The following is a 21578-nucleotide window of genomic DNA, read 5'->3' as shown; positions in this document are numbered from 1 at the left end:
TGTGTCCTGCCCTTCACAGACTTGCTTTCTGATACTTTCCACCTTCATTCCTGCCTTGTTACCTTCTCCACTCTTGTTGATCCTTCCCCTCAGGGTGTTTCTGTCCAGCCGGGTTCAGGATGAGTGTGCCTGTGATTAATCACACGCACTAATACCTCTTTTTAAAAACACAGCAGCCTTCCCTTTGCCTCTTTCCCCTGCTGTGCCACATTCCTTGCTCCTCTTTTCAGAAACTTTTTCAGTGTTTTCTTCAGTTATCCCCTCTACTTCTTCACTGCCTGTTCTTTTCCCAACCACAGTCAAACTCAGGTAGGCATGGCTAAAGTCACCCTTGGCTTTCAGGTCACTGAAATCACTGGTACTTGTTGAATGTTTCTTGCCACTCAGCACCACTCAGCAAGGTCAGTTAGCCCATTCTTTTTGAACTGCTTTTCTTCCCTTGGCTTCTGGAGCACTGTACTTTCTTGGTTTTCTCCCATCTCTCTGCCTGATCCTCACTGTCTTTTTGAGCAGCTCCTCTTCTGCTCAGTTTCTAAGTGTTGAGTGTCCTAGGCTGGGTTCTGGGCCACCATCTTCTCTAACTACACCTTTTACCTGGCTGTTCCTATCCTGTCCCATATACATACAGTCTATATGTCATAATCCCTAAAGCTATATCTCTATTTCTTAATTCTCCCTGGATTTTCAGAGTGTTTCTGAACTAGCTATATGGCATTTCCATTTGGATATCTCCTGTGTTGCTCAAAATGAACATAGCCAAAATAGAACTCTTGTTATCCTTCATCAGAAAGGAAAAAACACAAAGATAATGCTCTCCATGTAAAACTTCCCCAGCCTATTTACAGCCATGACTCTCTATCCCCTCCACCAGCAAGCCCTATCAATTCTGCCTCCAGAATGTATCCCACATCCATCTAGAAATCATCACCTGCACTGTTTCCACCCTGTACCCAGCCACTATTGTAACCTCCGTGGGTTCCTGCAGTGGCGCATCTCCTCTTCTTCCTCTCCTGCAGTCCATCCTCTGCAGTTCCTCCTCTGTAATCCTTTTTCCAGAGGAGGCCCAGAGTGAACCAGAGCATTTCATCTTCTTAATTAAAACCGTCAGGTGGTTTTCCATCACTCATAGAGTTCAAATCCCCGCTTATCCTGGCTTATAAGCATCCCCACAACCAGGTCACTGGCTCTTGTCTCTTGGGCATCATCTCACTCCGTCTTGCAGGCTTTAGCCACACTAATCTTCATCCCTTCCATGTGCCAGGTCACTGCAGTTAGTACCTTAGTGTGTTTGTTCCCTGTCCCTGTTTTATGCTCACCTTGTTGATTTTCACTTGGCTAGCTCCTTGTCATTCTGACTTCAGCTTTCATTTCTTTTCCCCAGAAAGCCCTTCCCTGTTGTAATTACCTGCATAGTATTTATTGCTGTTTTTTTTTAAATATGATGGTGGGGCATTAGGGAAGAATTTGTTTAGGAGCTGAAATTTCACAGGAACTCTACAGGATGTGTCTAATTGGAGGTCAAGGATGGGGTTGAGAGTGGGTCATTCTAGGCACAAAGCAAAGAAGCAGAAGTAAGCAGGTGCAAATAGTCCTTATACACGAAACATCAAGTACATGTAGAGAAGTAGCAACAATCATCTCCTTTCACTTTTTTCAGGGTAAATATAGAGTAACCCACTGTTGAAGTCTGCAGCATTTGTGTTAATGTTTTGCTTCAAAAAGTATTACAGAAAGTTCATTGAACTTTTTTGCCAGCAAGTTAAAATGTTACATTTTGGTAGATTACTACGTTATTAAAGCATGCATTATTCTACTGCTCATGCATGGCGTTAAAATCCATAACTCTGAAAACAGAAGGGTCACAATTTATTTGGAAAGTAGATCAAATGAGCACTGCAAAGTCTTTTACTTTTTTCTTAATAATAAATTATTTGCTTTGTAATTTAGGGTATAGTCTACGTGTGTAAGAATGTTATTTAGTTACAATGTTGATTCGATCAGCTTAGTGCTGATCAAAAAAAGTGCTACATGAAATAATTTTGCCATTTTGAAAATGAAATATGTGAAAAAGGTACTTATCACTGTTGTGATCTGGAATTCATAGTATAGGATAGGTGTGGTTACTTTCTATTAATGCTTAGAAAGTGTTGTTCAATTCTGGGGTAGTGTAGATTGTCTGAAACACTAATCTTTTCAGGGAATTTTTATGTTGTGGACCACCACCTTTGATTTCAGGCCTGTGCCCCACTGTACCACTGGAGGACTGAAATGAAACAGGAGAGAGAGCCAGTTGGAACATGCTTTCTTCAGGATGGAGCAAAGACTGTAGAGTATGCTCCATGCAGATCAAGTATGTATAAGAAGTGTACCAACTTTTAAATGAGGGTTGGGAAGCCTAATTTGTTAAAAGTGTGTGTGTGTGTGTGTGCGTGCGTACGCGCGCGTGTGTGTCTAGAAATTGTAGACATGTTGTGTTAGTCAAAAGATGTTCCATTGACCTTCTCTAACACAGATGTGGGACTTCCTAAAACAAAAGAAGCTGATGCAGTAGGTCTACCTCAGGCCTGTGTACCCGCATTTTTAGGAAAACTCCTCAAGGCGATTTGATGGATACCAGAGTTTAAGAACTAGAGCTTTATATTAATAATGTATGTATAATATATTATATATATATTATATTATAATATATTATAATGTATGTATAATATAATATATAATATAATATAATATAATATAATATAATATAATATAATGTATGTATAATATATGTATGTCTTTAAGACATATATATGTCTTAAAGAGCCAGAGTTTATATAGGAAGGTAAAACATTGAGCTCAGGACTCTGAGTCTGAATTTGCCTCCTTTTATTATTTTTTTAATTAAACAAATTTTGTTTTAAGATTTTATTTTTAAGTAATCTCCACACCCAACATGAGGCTTGAACTCACAGCCTTGAAATCAAGAGTCACACACTCCACCAACCGAGCCAGCCAGGCACTCCTCTTAAGTCCGTTTCTTTGTCAGTCTGTTATCAACCTTACTCTTCTTTTGATGATCCAAAAGATCTCACTTTGTTGTCTAACACTATTTGAAATTTCAAATGAAATTCATGTGGTGACTAAAGGTGATTTTGAGTCCTTACAATTTTGATCGTGCTTTTCCAAAGGAGATTCCAGTTCTTTTGCCTTCCCATCTTTGTTCAGTGGCCACCACTCCAGATCCTCTTTATACAAGAAATGTAAAAATAGCTTACTGAAGTGCCTTATGGTATTTATATCCAGAGCACTTTTTAGGCCGTTTCTTTTTTTATGTTCCATTGGTCACCAGATAGTTTAGTAGAGAGAATCAGGAACAGAAGTAGAACATGTAAGACTGTTAACCGCTAGATTCTTTTCATCCGTGTTAGGTGACTTGGGACACCAGGCCAAAGGAACTGTTCAGTCCTTAAAATTTTAAGCAGTTGAACTTCCAAGAAGCTGCAGACGGTTTTATTAACGCTTATTTCTTCACCCACCGACTTGACCCTGCATGTTGTGAGAAGTAAACATCAAAAGAATGATACCTCCCTAGAAGTGCATTGTTTATTTGGATTGGTCAGAAAGCACACGGCATCACAGGACAGAGGAGGCTGGCAGCTTTCTACTCCGTGTTTGATGCTATCTGTATCACCACCTTTATGTTGCTGTTTGGGTTAGAGTCCTGTCGTCTTTTTGGTATGTGGAAAATGTGAGGATTCAATTTGTGTTTGCAATTTCTGTATTGCAAAAATGTTGCTATTGTGAGAAGGCAATTTGATAGCTATGAGGAATGAGCTAACTCTTGCCCGCCAGGTTTGTAACTTACCATTTATGTGATGGACATAAAGGTAAAAATCACACTATTCTCACATGATAGATGTGGGAACTGAGATTCAGATTGTTGGAAGTAATTTTTTCCTACATCTTTTAGTAGTGAGTGATCTAATGAGGACTTGAACCCAGTTCTGTCTTATTCCAAAGGAGCCCTTCCCTTGTAAATACTAACAATGGAATATGTTTTCCATTTCAATTGCCTCAGTGTTAACCACAGCTTTTCCTTAAAGAATACATTGTGCTCTCACGAATACAGGTTTGGATAATTCTGGGTGTGTGAAATACTTGGTACCCTTCTGAAAGCAAGCATTCTAGAAATGATCCATTCATGTGGATATACTGTTAGATTAGGCTAGTGTTGTTTTTTCATTTTGCCTTTTCTGTAATGACCATTTTTTTTTTCTCAACATGTATTTAAAGGATGAAGGCAGTATTTGCATGATGCATCTGTTACATAATGCTTTTGCTTATTTGGTTTAGGCACAGAAATTGTAAATATAGGCACAAAAATTATAAACTCATTTTAACCCTTATTTTCTAAATTATTTAACATCCAAATCAGGTCAGCAAACTGGCTTGTGAGCCTCTTTTTGTAAATAAAATTTTATTGGAAAGCAGCCACACCTATTTGTTTACATGTTGTTTATAAAGGGAGAGTTAAATAGTTGCCACAGAGACTGGCTGGCCCCTAAGTCTGAAATATTTGCCATATGGTCCTTCACAGAAAGTTTGCTGATCATTAATCAAATAATAAAACCTAAAATCTTAGAAAAAGCAAAAGAATAACCTCAAAACATCAAAGTGAGTGCCTTTCATCCTAATAAATCTAGCTTTCAGTATCCATTGATCACTGTACATGTTTTCTGACTCAAACTTTGAAATATGAAGCTATGTACAGACCCAAATTACGAAGAGCAACTTGACCAGAGGTGAAGAAATGCTCAGGAGTGGGAATCTGAGAACCTGGGTTATTCTAGCATTTTGTCAGCAACCTGGTGATAGCTATTGGTGGTACACTTAACCACTCTGGGCCTTTGTTTTCACTATTAGTAAAACACTGATTTGGTTAAAAGACTTCAGAGATAGAGTTTTTGTATTTTGTATCTTCTTCATGCTTCCATAGATTGTTCAACCAATGATTGATTTTGCATGGGGGTGCCAGTTTTGAAGGGCTAAGTTGCTAACTTCTTGATAACTTTGCTTGTTTTGGTAGTGGTAGTTTTTGGGGGGTTGTTGTTTGTTTGCTTTTGTTTTCAACATGACCTGTGTGAGCACGCTGGACATGAAACTTCATTGTCTGTGAAAAATTTTCCTTGTTCCTGATTATGTTTGCTTTTGGCTTTTCATAACTGTCTGTGACCTAATGGCTTTACACAATAGGCCAGATGACTTTCTGTTCTAAAAGTGCCTGACCCACAAATCATTTAACTTACATGCTCTTAATTCTGTGATCAGACTGAGTCCTTTGTTCCTTCCGCTTTCTGATGACATTTGTACATAGATTTTTCTCAGTAATGGTAATGAGCCGGCTTTTCTTTCCCCTTGATTGTTAACTCAGGAAATTACAAGCACATTGCTGATTTGAGATAGTGCAGTTTAGTGGTGTGGACACACCTGGGCTCAGATCCTTGCTTTCTTATTTACTAGCTGGTTGACTGTGGTCAAGTTACTTAAGTTTCTGTAAGGCTTAGTTTCCTTATCTGTAAATTGTGAATAATACTAGTATCTCTCATAGGATTGCTGTAAGATTTAAACGATCATACCTTGGAAAATGCTTTCATACAGTACCTGGCTCACAGAAGGGGCTTTGTGAACATTAACTGCTCTTACTATCATAATCAGTAATATTATTTATAATGCTGTCAGGCTTGATGAATGGGAGAAATATTATTCATCTGTAGAAATAAAAACAAAAGCCTTCACGGAAATAGTTGTAGTTAACATAAAATTCTTCACATTGTCATAAACATTCAGTTTAATATGTACCTGTTAATAAAATTTTAAAGGACAGTCATGTTTTCTTGATGGGATGTTCTGAGAAACCAAATAAAGGAGATAACTGTACAGTATGATAATCAAAAAGGGATGTCTCTAAAAATAGCCTGAAATAGTTCCCTAAATACAACTTGAAGAAAGGAAATAAAGAGCCAACTTGAGGTCGGAGCAGACTTCCTCAGTATGATTCACTAGACACTGGAAACCCCAGCCCCACATTCTCCCATTCCCTCCTGTTAAAAAAAATTCACATTGGGGCAGCATTACACTCTTGAGGCCTTTAATAAAACAACTTCTAAGTTTAGTTATTAAGTGTGTAATCTTGGGGCAGTTCCCACGTTTTAAAATGGGTTCAAAAATTTTGATGGGAATATTTGGAAATTGTCCTTTCAGTTATACTGAAAATAGATATTTTTGGTTCCTGTGTTTGGGTGGCAAGTTTAGTAATACAAAAGCATAATTACTTACATATTGTAATTCTCTATAGGAAATGCTTGATAACTAAAGAGTAGTATTTTTATTGTTCCTTGTTATCCTCGAAATAAAACAAGGGAGAGCCTTCAGATTCATCCTTACCTGTGTTCTAGGTCCAGTTTTACTCATGATTAGGGTTAATCTAAATGAACTGGCTACTTGTCCAGAAATTGTCCCCGTGTGAGAACTACAAAATAAAGGGCAACTACAAAAGAGTCAAACTGTTGAGTCTGTTATCATTTGGAAAATAGTCAGTGTCGTGTTTAAAGATGTTCACTTCCATTAGACTGCAGTTCTAAATATGTTGTGAAGATAGTTTTGTATTTTGCTCTTTGCTGAATATTAAGTTAGGGTCTGGCCCTCTCCCAAAATCCTGAAGTACGTTTTTAATAGATTTGTTGTTGTTGTTGTTGTTGTTGTTGTTGTTGGCTGTAAAATGTGTGTGTAGTCAGTATGTATTAGGAGTGTATGTATCTCTTTACTGGTATTCATAAGAAATTTGTAGAGTGCTAACTGGAATTTCAAATTCAAACTGGAATTTTACTTGTAGATCACAACTCATCTTTGTTTCATGAAATCAGAATAGTGGAGCATAACCAGTAATTCTTTTTTAAAAGGAGTGAAATAAAATAGAAAGTATCAGAATATATTGTCCATGGTAATAGTGATAGTTTTGTGAAATTTTGTCTTATTCATGTATCTGTTATACACACATACAATAACATACATGTTGGGTTATATGGACTGTGTAATAAAATATAGTCTTGCTGTGGGTTATGGTTAAAAATAAGTTTGAAATCTACCATCTTAGGTGATGTTTCTATTTCCTGGTGACCATTCCGGATACATTGATCTCTCTCTATTGCCATTATCTGAGAGAATGGTGCTGGTAAAAATGCATAGTAACTTTTTTAGAGTGTGATAAAAACTCATTAAATGCCACATTGAATGAACACTCCCAGTTCAACAATACATTATCTTATGATTACAGTGATACAGATTTTTCTCATGTTTTGTTTTATGTCATTTGTTTGTTTTTGGGTTTGTGTATATTTCCAATCTTTTTATTTTAGAAAATATTGATGCTGATGGACAGGGATTTTGTCAAGGAGGATTCAGCATTGATTTTACCAAAGTAAGTTCTCATTTAAGACTGAATGAGATTCAGATCTACCTCATTATCTAAACCATTGTTAAAAATTACTTGCTCAATACTTCAGCTTCTTTATAATTATTACCTGTTCTATGAAAACACCTAATAAAAATGTCCCATGCATTTTGATATTCTTTGCCCATATTCTCTCCCTAGTGGACGTTGCCTATTTGAAATAGACATCAAAATGAGAGTGGGGGACACTAAAAGATCTCAGTAGATGACAGATAACTATTATGACTTTATATTAAAATTTCTAATTAGATAAATTTATATAGTACTAAAGTTTTGTCTTTTTGATTGAAATTCACAAAAGCTGTCACTGGGAGCTTGATTACAGAATTAGAGTTTAGTTACATAAAAGCTCAGAAACATGCATGCTTGCCATCTATTATGTGCCTACAGGCACCAAGTAAAGCTGAAGCAGCTTAATTATTGTGAAACGTCTCAGATGCGTGACTCTGTATTTTTAACTAAGCGAGCATGCTCTCCAGAGTTGACAGTTTTTATCTGTTTTCCTGAAATAACAATTCAGTTTATGTTTTCAAAGGAAATTTTTCTTAAATACTTTTCCTTATGTCATTTTCTTTTGTGTATGTGGGGATTTTTTTGGTGAGATATGTGAAAATATTGACTATCAAATTGAGAATATTAATTTCTCTATTTGAGATAGAAACCTCAAATATATTAATTAAAAGTAGAGCTTCCTTAGAAAGCTTAATATGGCTTTCTTAGAAAGTGTGAGCAACAAATGCCATAAATTTACTAAAATGATATAAACTACAATCATGTAATTCAGAAAATTAATAAAGCATTTTCTTGTTTTTTTTTAATTTATATTTTATCTTTATTTAAAAAATTTTTTTTCTAGACTGGGACTATAATTATAGTTAACTTTCCTTATTACATAATTGATTTAAGTCATTCAATTTGAAACTCATAATTCAAAATTTACTCATAATTACTCATAATTCAAAATTTGAGGAAGCAAAACAAAGAGAGGTAAAATATATTAATAATATTAGGTTAAACTTCCATGATATATTTTCAAAGAGGTGTTATATTTTAAAAAGTCCCTATGTTTTCTGTACCTATGCCTATGTAACTATAACCCCAGAAATATTCTCATATAGCAATCATTCACTACTAAATTAGTTATTTACTTTCTTTAACTCATTTCTGGGAAAAAGGTGTCATTTTACAGCAGACAACTTAGAAGTACCTTTTACATAACCAGGACAGGAAATTGTCTGTTGAAAGCTTGAAAGGGCTATATGTATGTTTGGAGGGGAAGAATTACGTTTTTTGTCTCCAGGGGGGAAGAAATGTCCAAAACATTATGCTCAAACACTAAATACAGTTATCTTGAATTAGATACTTATAGTTGGTTACAGATACAAGAAATGCTAGTCAAATGTAAATTGTATATATTATATACCCTGAAAAATTTACCTTCTAACTTCATTCCTGTTTAGATCTGCAAGACACTAAAAAGAATTTTTCATTAGCCAAAGAATTAAAAAATTTTTTCTTTTATTTATTTTTCTTTTTTTTTTAAGTTTATTTATTTTGAGAGAAAGAGCACAAGTGGAGAAGGGGCAGAGGGAGAATAAGAGAGAGAGAATCCCAAGCAGGGTCCACACTGTCAGCACGGAGCTGGATGCAAGGCTCGAACTCATGAACTGTGAGATCATGACCTGAGCCGAAATCAAGAGTCAGATGCCTAACTGACTGAGCCACTCAGGTGCTCTCAAAGCATTAAAAAAAATTTTTTTTTAATTTTATTTTAGAGAGAGAGACTTTGTGAGCAGGGGAGGGCAGAGGAAGAGAGAGAGAGAGAGAGAGAGACAGAGAGAGAGAGAGAGAGAGAGATTGAGAATCCCAAGCAGGCTCCATGCCCAGCACAGAGCCCAACATGGTGTTCGATCCCACAACCCTGGGATCATGACCTGAGCCAAAACCAAGCGTCACATACTTGACTGAGCTTCCCGAAGCATCTCTAGCCAAAAAAATTTTAATGATTACTAGAAAGAAAATTTGTGTATATAGTCACAAATGTAATATACAAAATTAATGACTTTTTGTTCTACTATAACTCAAAAATATTTTATAGTAGTACTTGCTAACAAGTTGCAAACCAGCCAGATCTATAGAATCAATGTGTGTATATATTTGTATATTTTCATATATTAATAGTCATAACTTTTAAAACATTTTTATTGTATTTTAGAAAAGTACAATGAAAATTTACTGAAAATGAGTTAGGAGAGTTTGAGATTTGTGATTTTGTTTTATGTTTATATAGCTTTTATGTGTATTAAATATATATATGTATATGGCTTTTGTGGGTATTACATTGCTTTCACTTTTTAAATCTACCTATTTTTAAATATGTATTTTTTTGTTGTTTGATTTAATCTAGGCTGACAGAGTACTTCTTGGTGGTCCTGGTAGCTTTTATTGGCAAGGTAGGTTGATATATTTTTTTAAAGTTATTTATTTATTTTGAGAGAGAGAGAGGGAGAGAGAGAGAGAGAGAGAGAGAGAGAGAGAGCGAGCGGGCATGAGTAGGGAGAGGGGCAGAGAGAGAGGAGAGAGAACATCCCAAGCAGGCTCCATATGGTCAGTGCAGAGCCCTACATGGGACTCGATCTCACTAACCATGAGATCATGACCTGAGCAGAAATCAGTAGTGAAGAGTCATATGCTTAGTCGACTGAGCCACCCAAGCACCCTTAGGATAATATTTTTTAAATTACTCAGTAATGATTGTGTTTAATGCTTGCTTGGCTTACCATGTGCCTACACGATTTTTTGAATTATTTTAAAGAAAGAAATTGAGAAATACAATTTAAATGTGTAATTGCTATCTGTTTCACAGTATTTTTTTTTTAAAAAGCACTGTAACATCCTATATATAATATAATATATAGAAAATTTGTGGCATATTATAATACATAACATATATATATATTTTTAGTAGAAAGTAAACAATATTTTTAAAGTAAATTATAAAGTAAATCTACAAAGTAATTTAAAGCAATTTATTTTTATTGTTTGTGATACATGCTTTCTTGTCTCTGTACTCCAGAGTCTATAGTGGAAACATTAGGAAGTGTGTGGAACGGATCTATTCAGGCAAATTGTGGTATTCTGAAAGCTCATGGTTTTTAAGTAGTTTCAGTTTGTTCATTAGAATATTTAAATGGTTATTTTCTCATTAACCATTGACATCATGAATGACTTCTTCGTTTTGGGGAGCTTATTTTAAAATAGTGGGTCTTAGGAAGTTTCAAAAGAATGTAATTAAACTGGTATCAAAATAAAGATAAAACACTGCATTCTTCAGTCATTCTGGGAGGCCCAATAAAATTACTATTTGAACAAATGCATAACATCATTATTTGCTGAAAGTTTGAAAGCAGGTACCTAAATTTGCTTACTTGTTTTATGTTTCATTTATGATTATATACACACAATTATATATTTAATTTATTCACGTTTGTTTTCTGCTAATAAATGCTATTCACAGAGTCAGAACTTTTGTTTCTTGGCATTCTGACATTTAAGCATTGTCAGTATTTGGAAGAACTGGAAAAACCTGTGACTGCATGGATGTGCAAGTTACTTTCTAATTCTGAATTTTACTTCTGTATTCTACACTGTGCTTTCCTTACTTGCTTTTCCATAGGAAAACCCACACTTGCTTTTGTTTCACAGAAAGGGAAATTCAAGAAAGAGATTTACTGAAGGGGAAAATAGGATAGAAAGACAATAAGAAGGAATGAGAAATAGGAATAAACGAAAAGTTGAAAGGGATGACAAAGGAGGGAATGAAGAAAAGAGAAAAATCGAGGAAAGATGGATCAGCATGTGAGACACACTAAATGAAAGAATTTGGATTCCTGTGAACTATATACATTTATTGAAAAATGAAACGATTTAGGAAGATTCTAATTGAGTTTTAGAGGTTTAAAATGAACACAAAAATAATTCTAATCGTATATGAGATTAATACTTTCTAGTAAGAGAAAAAACATGGAATTATTTTTCTTCTCCATTGCTAGTTATGTAATTCGGTGGAGGGGAGGGAAGTGTCTGCTGGGATGCCTGGGAACCGAAGACTGATTTTGTAATTCTCAGTCAGGACTGATAGTTATCTCTGCCTTTTTAAGAGACACAGCTGTGAACATGTTTAAATGATGAGTTTTTTTTAATACCTTGAGTACTATACAGTATCTGTATTCATTCCTATTTAAAAATTAGGACAGATACAATCAATACCATGTTGATTTGAGTTTTATTAGTAAATGGTCTAGGAAATGTAACTGAAAGACTCAGTAGCTGGGCAGTGAATATTTTGTTCTAATGAGATTAAAATCATCGAGTTTTACCCTGAATTAATAGGTATGTCAGAATGAATTTTTCCACAGATCTCAGAATTATCTCTATACGAATAGAGAAAATTGTAATGTTTTACTCAAAAGAGATGATAGAATTTTCCTGTGTTCTTTGATTCAAGAAATATTTGTTGAATTCCTGCTATGTGTTAGGTCTGTTTAGGCACAGAGGATAAATTATTGACCCAAACAGAAAGTGTTCCTACCTTTAAACTAAACCTTTGTGACTGGACAGATTGGAACAGACTGATAAATATTGGCTATGAGGTTTTTTTCTGAAACAGCAGAAATGAGGAGATTATGTTCTTCATGTATGGAGATGGCATTTTGATAAGTCAGCCAACTTTTCTTGGGGTCGGAAACAATCTGATTTTTGTGTAGTACTTTAGATTTCTTGGCTACCTTAAGGTTGTGAAGAAAAGTGAACTCGCCCATTCAGGCCTCTTCATAAAGGTATCCAAATAATTTGTGGAAAAAAACAATTGATTCATTCTTCTTATAACAGTAAAGGTAATTATTTAAGTAGATTTTCAAACTCTTTTTTTAAAATTTTTTTAAATTATTTATTTTTGAGAGAGAGACAGAGGGTGAGTGGGGGAGGGGCAGAGAGAGGGAGACAGAATCTGAAGTAGGCTCTGAGTTCTGAGCTGTCAGCATAGAACCTGACGCTGAGCTTGAACTCTCAGACCTTGAGATTATGACCTGAACTGAAGTTGGATGCTTAACCCACTGAGCCACCCAGGCACTCCTAGCAGTGACTAATTTTAAGAACTAGCTTGAACAGAACATCAGCTTTCAGATTGAGCATTATGGAGAGTTATTTAAAGCTAATAATTAGAAATACCAATCTCTTTTTAAAGATTTTATATTTATTTTTAAGTAATCTCTACACCGGGCTCAAACTCACGATGCTGAGACCAGGGGTCACATGCTCCACCGACTGAGCCAGCTGGGCACCCCTTGAATGCTATTTACTCTTGTGCTGGTGCCATCCATCATCTGCATCATAAATTCCCATTAGAAAGTTATTATATATTTTTCAGGTCAGCTCATTTCGGATCAAGTGGCAGAAATTGTATCTAAATATGACCCCAAAGTTTACAGCATCCAGTATAATAACCAGTTGGCAACTCGGACTGCTCAAGCTATTTTTGATGACAGTTACTTGGGTAAGTAAAACCAAAATACGGATTCATTATATGGAGTTGCACTGTATTTGCCCTGTATTTGCATATGCTGCTTTAAGCAGGACAATCTTTTATGTTGAATTTTTTTTAAATATAAGGAACAGGAACATAACTTCAAATTGTTAATGAATACTTAGGTTATATTATATTTCAGTAGTTGAAATTTAGGAGTGATTATTTATACAACAATAGTAATAGATAACTTTTAAAGTATGCTTATGTATTCTAGGCATTGTTCTAAGTGTGCTTTATCTGTATTAATTTATTTAATCCTTACAACAGGTCTATGACAGTATACTGCTATTATCCCTATTTTGTAGGTAAAGAAATTCAGGCACAAAAAGGCAAAATAACTTGCCTGAAGTCACTCACTTAGTAACTTGCTGTTCTAATATTCAAACCCAGGCAGTCTGACTCCTAAGCTTCTATTCTCTGTGTTATTCACTGTGTTAAACTTTGGTCTTTAAAGTTTATTAAGTTTTGTTTTCTCCCTTTAGTTTTCTCTTATTCTTTAAACCAAGGACTTAGGACAGCAGTAGTACTTTGCTGATTGAAAAAAATATGTTATTTTTTGCTCCTTTAAGATAAATTACAGATTTACCCTGTTTTTCTAAAATTGAGATACAGTTGACTTGTAATATTATATTACTTTTAGGTATACAACATAATGATTTGATATTTTTATATACTGTGAAGTGATGGTCACAATAAGTGTAGTTAATATTCATTATCACACACAGCTACAGATGTTTTTCTTGTAATGGGAACGTTTAAATTCTACACTTTCAATATACAACATAGTTGTATTAGTTACAGTCACCATCCTCTAGGTTATATCACGTGACTTATTTATAAGTGCACGTTTGTACCTTTTGACCACCTTCATGCATTTTGCCCACCTTTTATCCCCTGCCTCTGCTAACCTCCAATCTTTACTCTGTATCTATGAGAAATTTACCATTTTTAACTGACTCCTTTGTAAAGTTGATTAACGTCTTATTTTTCTAATAGAAAAATACTATTTGAGGGTTTAACTATTTCCTTTAGATTCATTTAGCATGTACATATGCATCTGTTACCTCTAGAGAACAAAATACTGCATAACTAAAGGAATTGTGTTGACCCTTGAACAGTGTATGACTTAGGTGCACCAATCCCTTGCACAGTCGAAAATCTGCGTGTAACTTTTTAAAAAATGTTTATGTATTTATTTATTTTGAGAGTGAGATCGAGCAAGGGAGGAGCGTGGGGCGGGGGAGGAGAGAATCCCAAGCAGGCTCCGTGTTGTCAGCACAGAGCTTGATGTGGATCTTGATCTCACAAATCATGAGATCATGACCTGAGCCAAAACCAAGAGTCAGACGCTTAACCAACTGAGCCATTCAGGAGCCCCACATATAACTTTTTTTTTTTTTTAATTTTTTTTTTAACCTTTATTTATTTTTGAGACAGAGAGAGACAGAGCATGAACGGGAGAGGGTCAGAGAGAGAGGGAGACACAGAATCTGAAACAGGCTCCAGGCTCTGAGCCACCAGCACAGAGCCCGACGCGGGGCTTGAACTCACGAACTGCGAGATCATGACCTGAGCCGAAGTCGGACGCTTAACCGACTGAGCCACCCAGGCGCCCCCCCACATATAACTTTTGACTCCCCCAAAATCTAATAGCCTACTGTTGACTGGAAGCCTTAGTAATGGCATAGTGAATTAAGACATATTTTGTATGTCATGTGTATTATATACTGTATTCTTACAACAAAGTAAGCTAGAGAAAAGAAAATGTTAAGAAAACCATAAGGAAGAGAATATACATTTACAGTACTGCACTATATTTATTGAAAAAAACCCCTGTGTATTAGTGTACCTGTGTAGCTCAAACCCATTGTTCAAGGGTCAATCCTTCTTGAAAATATTTTCAAGGGAAGCCTACTCAGCAAGTATGCCGTAGGTGACTGTGCCTTGATGGAGTTTCACATTTTGTTCTTCCTATTCAGGTTATTCCGTGGCTGTCGGAGATTTCAATGGTGATGGCATCGATGGTATGATGCACTTGAATTATATTTACCCCTTCTTAAAAAATATAGACTAAACATTCAAAACAGGTGACATTGAAAAACCTCAGCAGTTAAAGGGTTTTGAAACCATTGTTATAGAATGTAACAGAAATGGGGAGATGTTAGTACATTGATGTAAGGTTGGTCTACATTAAACTTTCTCTGCAGCTGCTGAAAGTTGAACCAGCCAGTTGCTGAGTGCCTGTGTTTTCCCCCATCCACTCCTTTCCCGCCCTTGGCGTTTCAGTTTTTCTTCAGCTCCTTCCTTCTTGCTTTTCAGCAGATTTGGTCCTCTTGGAGGGTCTTAGTTCCTTCTTCCTGTAGACAGAACTTGTAACTTTCTGGGCTCTGTATGTAAGATTGTTACCTCATCCTCTGTCTGTCCATCCATCTCCCTTCAGAGCTCAATTTATGAATCACAGACTTCACCTGATTTTGACCACATTTCGGTGTCACTGCCTTTCCCTTGTTCTTAGGTCACTTGATCTTAGCTGTTCTCTTTTTAATAAGATTACAAATTCCTGAGGGCACACATGCATTTCTTTGAGAGTTCTCAAGAATCTTTCTGTATTTTGTAAGGATTTGATCTTGTTAAAAAATACTATGGTCATTTATTATGGAGTACCATTAAAGAATTTTTGTTGTTGTTGTTTTCTACTGAAATAACAAAACAGAACTTAAAGCTTTCTGAGATATCCATTTCCTCCTACAGTTTTCAGTATTGGTCTTGAATATGAGTTATTATGTTTTATTTTGTTTTGTTTTGTTTCAGACTTTGTTTCAGGCGTTCCAAGAGCAGCAAGGACTTTGGGAATGGTAGGAAAATTAAAAGGAACCTAAAAAAAAAATCTCTAGGTTATCTTATATTTTACTATATTTCATATGCTTTTGTTTTTCCTCCACAGGTTTATATTTATGATGGGAAAAACATGTCCTCCTTACACAATTTTACTGGTGAGCAGGTATGCTTTTAAAATGTTTTTGTCGGGGCGCCTGGGTGGCGCAGTCGATTAAGCGTCCGACTTCAGCCAGGTCACGATCTCGCGGTCCGGGAGTTCGAGCCCCGCGTCAGGCTCTGGGCTGATGGCTCAGAGCCTGGAGCCTGTTTCCCATTCTGTGTCTCCCTCTCTCTCTGCCCCTCCCCCGTTCATACTCTGTCTCTCTCTGTCCCAAAAATAAATAAATGTTGAAAAAAAAAAAAAAATTAAAATGTTTTTGTTTTCCCCACATCAGCATTTTGTAACAATGTCTTAAAACTTTTCTTGTAAGCATCATAATGGTTTACATTGAATATGTAATGAATATTGGTTTAATATTCAATGTTGTAAATGTAAAATAGGCTTTAAAGAATTCACCTTTGTTTCAACCAGAGTAATTTGTGTAAACAAAGCCTTTTGTAATTGCACATGATGGCTTGTTTTTTAAGGAAATCAACAAACTGCACACATACATGTCAAAAACACAAAACCACAAAAACTTCCTTTTTTCTTTACTGATGACATTAAATTCTCCTTTAAGGAATGATCTATGCCCTTTCATTTTTTTTTTTTTTCGATGCAAAACGAAGCATGGCACAGATGTGTATATTATAGATGTCATCAGTAAACTTCATTTGTAGTTCAAGAAATAAAACATTCTTCAATTAAAAAGTAGTACTATTAGGCACTAGACATTCTCTGCAGGTACAGGCATTTTATAACATTTTGTTTCGTGTATCTCAGAGAATTAAATGCCCAGTTAGTAATGGCAAAGGAAAAATCAGTAGCTACAGAAAAAATAATTATATCCCAGGTGGCAGATCTGGGATTCAAGCCCACTTCTTATTCAGTAGAGATTTTTGGGCTCTGCAAGAGGATTGATAGGATGAGGAAGTAGACTTTCAGCCCCCAGAAACCTCATCCCACGTGTAGCGGTCAGTGTTGGTTCACAGCACAGAACAAACGGCCCGCAGTTGACAGCCCGTTAGAGTCATGGCAGGGGGTGGTTATCCCTTTGTGAGGTTTTGACTTCTTGACCTCAAGCACCTTCTGTCAGATGCCCGTGTATGTCTCTGGATCACGTACGCAGTCCATGATGCTTTCTTTATTGCTGTGGGGCGGGAGGAACATGGGCTTTGCTTTAGGACAGACCTGGGCTCTTCATTCTCAGTCTTAACTGCATTGGACAAGGTATATGCCACTGTAAATCTGGTGGGTCATTTGTAAAAATAGGGGTACTGGTAACTTTCTTATGGGGTTGTAGTAACAAATCAAATGAAAACATTTTAATCCTAGTGCCCAGGAAAAAACTTGTCTAAGTAAATGCCCTTTCTTTACACTTTCAGGCCGAACGCCTTGCAAGGTTAAGACCCCAAAATAGTATTCTCTTAAATTGCACTGTAAATACAATACATTTTATTACACATGCTCTGGTCTTGCAATTGGATACAGACTGCACCTTTCATTTTCTTCACTTATACTCTGTCAACCCAAAATAGATGATGCAGGAATCTCCCATATCATTCCTTCCTGATATCTCCACCAGTCAAAATTTGGAAGCTTTTGCTAACTTTCCTGTCTGTGGTTTGTTGACTCATTCCTCACCTTAGTTCATCTTTAAAATGTCATCTCTCCTAGTTTTGCTTTGCATGTTGGGCTGTGTTTAGAACTTTTCTTTTCAGGTTTATTTCCAGCCAGTCTGCTCTGTCTGTGATGTCTAGCAGTCTTCTGTAGTGGAGGAAAAGACATTCCTTCTCCCTTCACATAATCCTGTAATAAACCCAAAACTAGTTGTACTGTGTATAACTCAAAAGCAAAGCTATTGGCAAGTAATCAGATGAGATGTGAGACAAGAACAAAGTCATTCCAATATCTTTCTAAACAGTAATTTCTTGAGAGTAGCAGAGGTCACATAGGGAGAGCCAGTTATGATCTATTAATAATTATTATCTATTATCTTTACTGCATAGACTCCCACTGATAACTTCTTGGGCTCAGTTAAAACTTCTGTCTGTGACTATGTATCTTTCTGATGGTGTATGTATGACATTTTTGGGGCAGAGGAGAAGAAGGGTGATAATAGGTTAGGCCTGGGAAGGAGCATTAGTTATGCTTAGACTTAAGCGGCATGTGTTGAAGACACCGAAATGATGTACACGGGATGTGTTTTGCCTATAAATCTAGGGAAATAAAAATGCCTCATTACCTGATTGTGTTGGTAGAATAAACAAAAGAGAAGAAATTTATTTACTTATTTATTTTTTAATTTTTTTTTAATGTTTACTTCTGAGAGAGAGAGAGAGAGAGAGAGAGAGAGAGAGAGTGCGTGCATGTGCATGCATGAGCAGAGGAAGGGCAGAGAGAGGGAGACACAGAATGTGAGGCAGGCTCCAGGCTCTGAGCTGTCAGCACAGAGCCTGACACTGGGCTCAAACTCACAAACTGTGAGGTCATGACCTGAGCCAAAGTCAGACGCTTAACCAACTGAGCCACCCAGGTGCCCCCAAAAGAGAAGAAATTTAGATTGAAACTATGTGCAGAGAAAAATAAAAACCTTTTCCGTTTGATTAAATATACAATGAATATTAACTGTCAAAGCTAGTTGGATGAAATGTAAACATTTCATTTTCTTTTTGTTATCCAGATGGCTGCATATTTTGGATTTTCTGTCGCTGCCACTGACATTAATGGGGATGAGTAAGTTTAAAAAGATGTTTCCAGAAACAGTTTTCCTCTCATGTTTATGAATGCTTTGCCAAAATTAAACATTTTTTCTTCTGTTTCTCTGTCCCCTTTCTAATCTGTTTCTTGTGAATATGAGAAAACCTCTATGATGTTCATAATTTCTTTCAGTAGCTTTTATGATATGAAGGAATAAAGTAATTTTTATGAATTACTCATAGTTTCTTAAAAGAGTTGAAGGAAGATTTGAATTTGAAATGATTTTTTGCTTTAGTTTGGTTATGAGAGATGTGGAAAGAGGGAAATTGAGTTTTTTATTAACAGGTGGAATTTGATCTTGCGTTGGTGAAAGAGGTTCTGCTCTTTTAGTTACGCAGATGTGTTTATTGGAGCCCCTCTCTTCATGGATCGTGGCTCAGATGGCAAACTCCAAGAGGTGGGACAGGTTTCAGTGTCCCTGCAAAGACCTTCAGGAGACTTCCAGACGACCAAGCTGAATGGGTTTGAGGTCTTTGCGAGGTTCGGCAGTGCCATAGCACCTTTGGGGGATCTGGACCAGGATGGCTTCAATGGTAAGATCAACAAAGTTCAGTAATTGTGGGTCCATAATTTTCTGTGTCTACCTGGAAAAGTCTTGTACCTTCCTCTGTGGTTGTTCATACAAGCAAACCTCCTTCCTGGAAGGAAGCACTGGATTGATAGTGACTCCAAGTTAAACGACAGTTGCTCTTCTTCCTTAAAAATCTGAGCAAACTTTAAAAAAAATTATTCTCATAAGTTATTATTCATACAGCCTCAAATTAGAATTTTGGAATGGTTAAATTCTGAAGGAAATTTGCATTCCCAGGGAGCCCAGTGTAAGCTGGTGATTTGTTGTCTCTGTCCTGCTTAGCAGCAGTGCCCTCTACTGTCCATTTGGATACAAATGTAAAAAATGCACCCAGGCACATTGTCAAGGCAATGTTGACTCTAATTGTATCCCTTAGAGGTACAGTTTGCCTTTAATATTTTTAAAGCCATAACTTTGTTGTGGCTATCTGAGAAGTCCTGAGAGTTCTGAAGGATGTTATAACTCCCTTCGTGAGGGCAAGTAAAAAATATAAGCTCATTGTTTTATAATAGTCCCATTTAATAATTTCTTTATTTTTTTAAGTTTATATATAGAGAGAGAACATGTGTGCACATGGGCGTGTGTGAGAATGGGACAGGGGAAGAGGGAGAGGGAGAAAGAATCCCAAGCAGGCTCCACGCCGTCAGCTCCGAGCCCAAAATAAGGCTCTGTCTCACAAACCGTGAGATCATGACCTGAGCTGAAATCAAGAGTTGGTTGCTTAACGTGGATGGAACTGGAGAGTGTGATGCTAAGTGAAATAAGCCATACAGAGAAAGACAGATACCATATGGTTTCACTCTTATGTGGATCCTGAGAAACTTAACGGGAACCCATGGGGGAGGGGAAGGAAAAAAAAAAAAAAAGAGGTTAGAATGGGAGAAAGCCAAAGCATAAGAGACTGTTAAAAACTGAGAACAAACTGAGGGTTGATGGGGGGTGGGAGGGAGGAGAGGGTGGGTGATGGGTATTGAGGAGGGCACCTTTTGGGATGAGCACTGGGTGTTGTATGGAAACCAATTTGTCAATAAATTTCAGAAAAAAAAAAAAAAAAAAAAAAAAAAAAAAGAGTTGGTTGCTTAACCAACTGAGCCATCCAGGCACTCCAATATCTGTAGATATCTTTAAAAATCAAAGTGACTTTTAACTTAGAGTAAAATATAGATTATAAATTATCAAGATTTAAAAAAAATTTTTTTTAATGTTTATTTATTTTTGAGACAATGCAAGAGACAGAGTGCAAGCAGCAGAGGGGCAGACAGAGGGAGACCCAGAATCTGAAGCAGGCTCCAGGCTCTGAGCTGTCAACATAGAGCCCGAAACAGGGCTCGAACTCACAAACCGTGAGATCATGACCTGAGCTGAAATTGGACGCTTAACTGACTGAGCCACTCAGGCACCCCTTAAAAAAAGAAATACTGGTACAAAACTCTCAGAATAGAAAGTTGAACTTTTGGTTTTTTGAATAATCGATCATATATAGGGATATGCCCCTTAAAATTTAAAGTTATAAGTTAAAGAGAAAACTTCAAAAATACAGTTGAATTTTATATCTTCCAAGTTGTGGTGGAAAAAGAAAACACCTTTTAGGCTTCAAGACTACTCTACTCCTACCTCATGGGTAGTTCTGTGTCATGACTGGGAGTGTCATTTCTAACCTTAGCTCTAGATGTTTTCATTGTTAGTAAGAACTGTTCACAGAAACATCTTGCTGCCTAAAATAGAGTCCTAAAGATTTGTACTACCAAGAGAACTTAAATCAAAGGAACTCTGGTATAAAGTTTAAAATAGAACTTGAAAAGAATACTGTAGTACAGAGCAAGCTATTACTTATTGATAACAAAACGACTTAGAAAACACAGGGCCAAATTTGAGGTTCTGCCTTGCTATAGCAGGGCCGCTGTCTCTGGGGTTTCGGGGAGAGCCTGGCATGTTTGCCATCACCTTGCCTTAAGGGTATTCCAGCCACTTTAAAGGAAGTTTCCTCAGTATTATGATCTGGACAACAGCTCATTCTATTTTCTATATTTTTATCGAACTGTGTTACCAGTGAATACAATAATTATAAACAACAGATAAAAAATAATGAAGTTTTACAGAGATTTGACAAACAGATTTTACTTTCTGGATACCAGAAAAGATGATTTTGTTCTCCCCAAGTTTCTCCTGGAGTCTTATTGCCTCAAATAGTGGC

At 36.4% G+C, this 21578-nt stretch overlaps 1 protein-coding gene across 2 annotated transcripts in view; it reads left to right on the top strand.

Annotated features, from left to right (window-relative positions):
* ITGAV (integrin subunit alpha V) overlaps positions 1-21578 on the top strand; it is a 93747-nt gene that overhangs the window by 36956 nt on the left and 35213 nt on the right. For both annotated transcript variants that reach the window (XM_047870107.1, XM_047870108.1), the window contains exons 4-12: positions 2236-2350; positions 7395-7456; positions 9897-9942; positions 12918-13043; positions 15056-15100; positions 15888-15931; positions 16021-16077; positions 18737-18789; positions 19144-19346. In XM_047870107.1, the coding sequence (XP_047726063.1) occupies positions 2236-2350; positions 7395-7456; positions 9897-9942; positions 12918-13043; positions 15056-15100; positions 15888-15931; positions 16021-16077; positions 18737-18789; positions 19144-19346 (751 nt within the window). The remainder of the gene's footprint in view (positions 1-2235; positions 2351-7394; positions 7457-9896; positions 9943-12917; positions 13044-15055; positions 15101-15887; positions 15932-16020; positions 16078-18736; positions 18790-19143; positions 19347-21578) is intronic.

Source organism: Prionailurus viverrinus, chromosome C1 (assembly GCF_022837055.1).
Source record: "Prionailurus viverrinus isolate Anna chromosome C1, UM_Priviv_1.0, whole genome shotgun sequence".
NCBI lineage: Eukaryota > Metazoa > Chordata > Mammalia > Carnivora > Felidae > Prionailurus > Prionailurus viverrinus.
The sequence above is the reverse complement of the archived record's forward strand: the minus strand, read 5'-3'. Positions and strand labels throughout refer to the sequence as shown.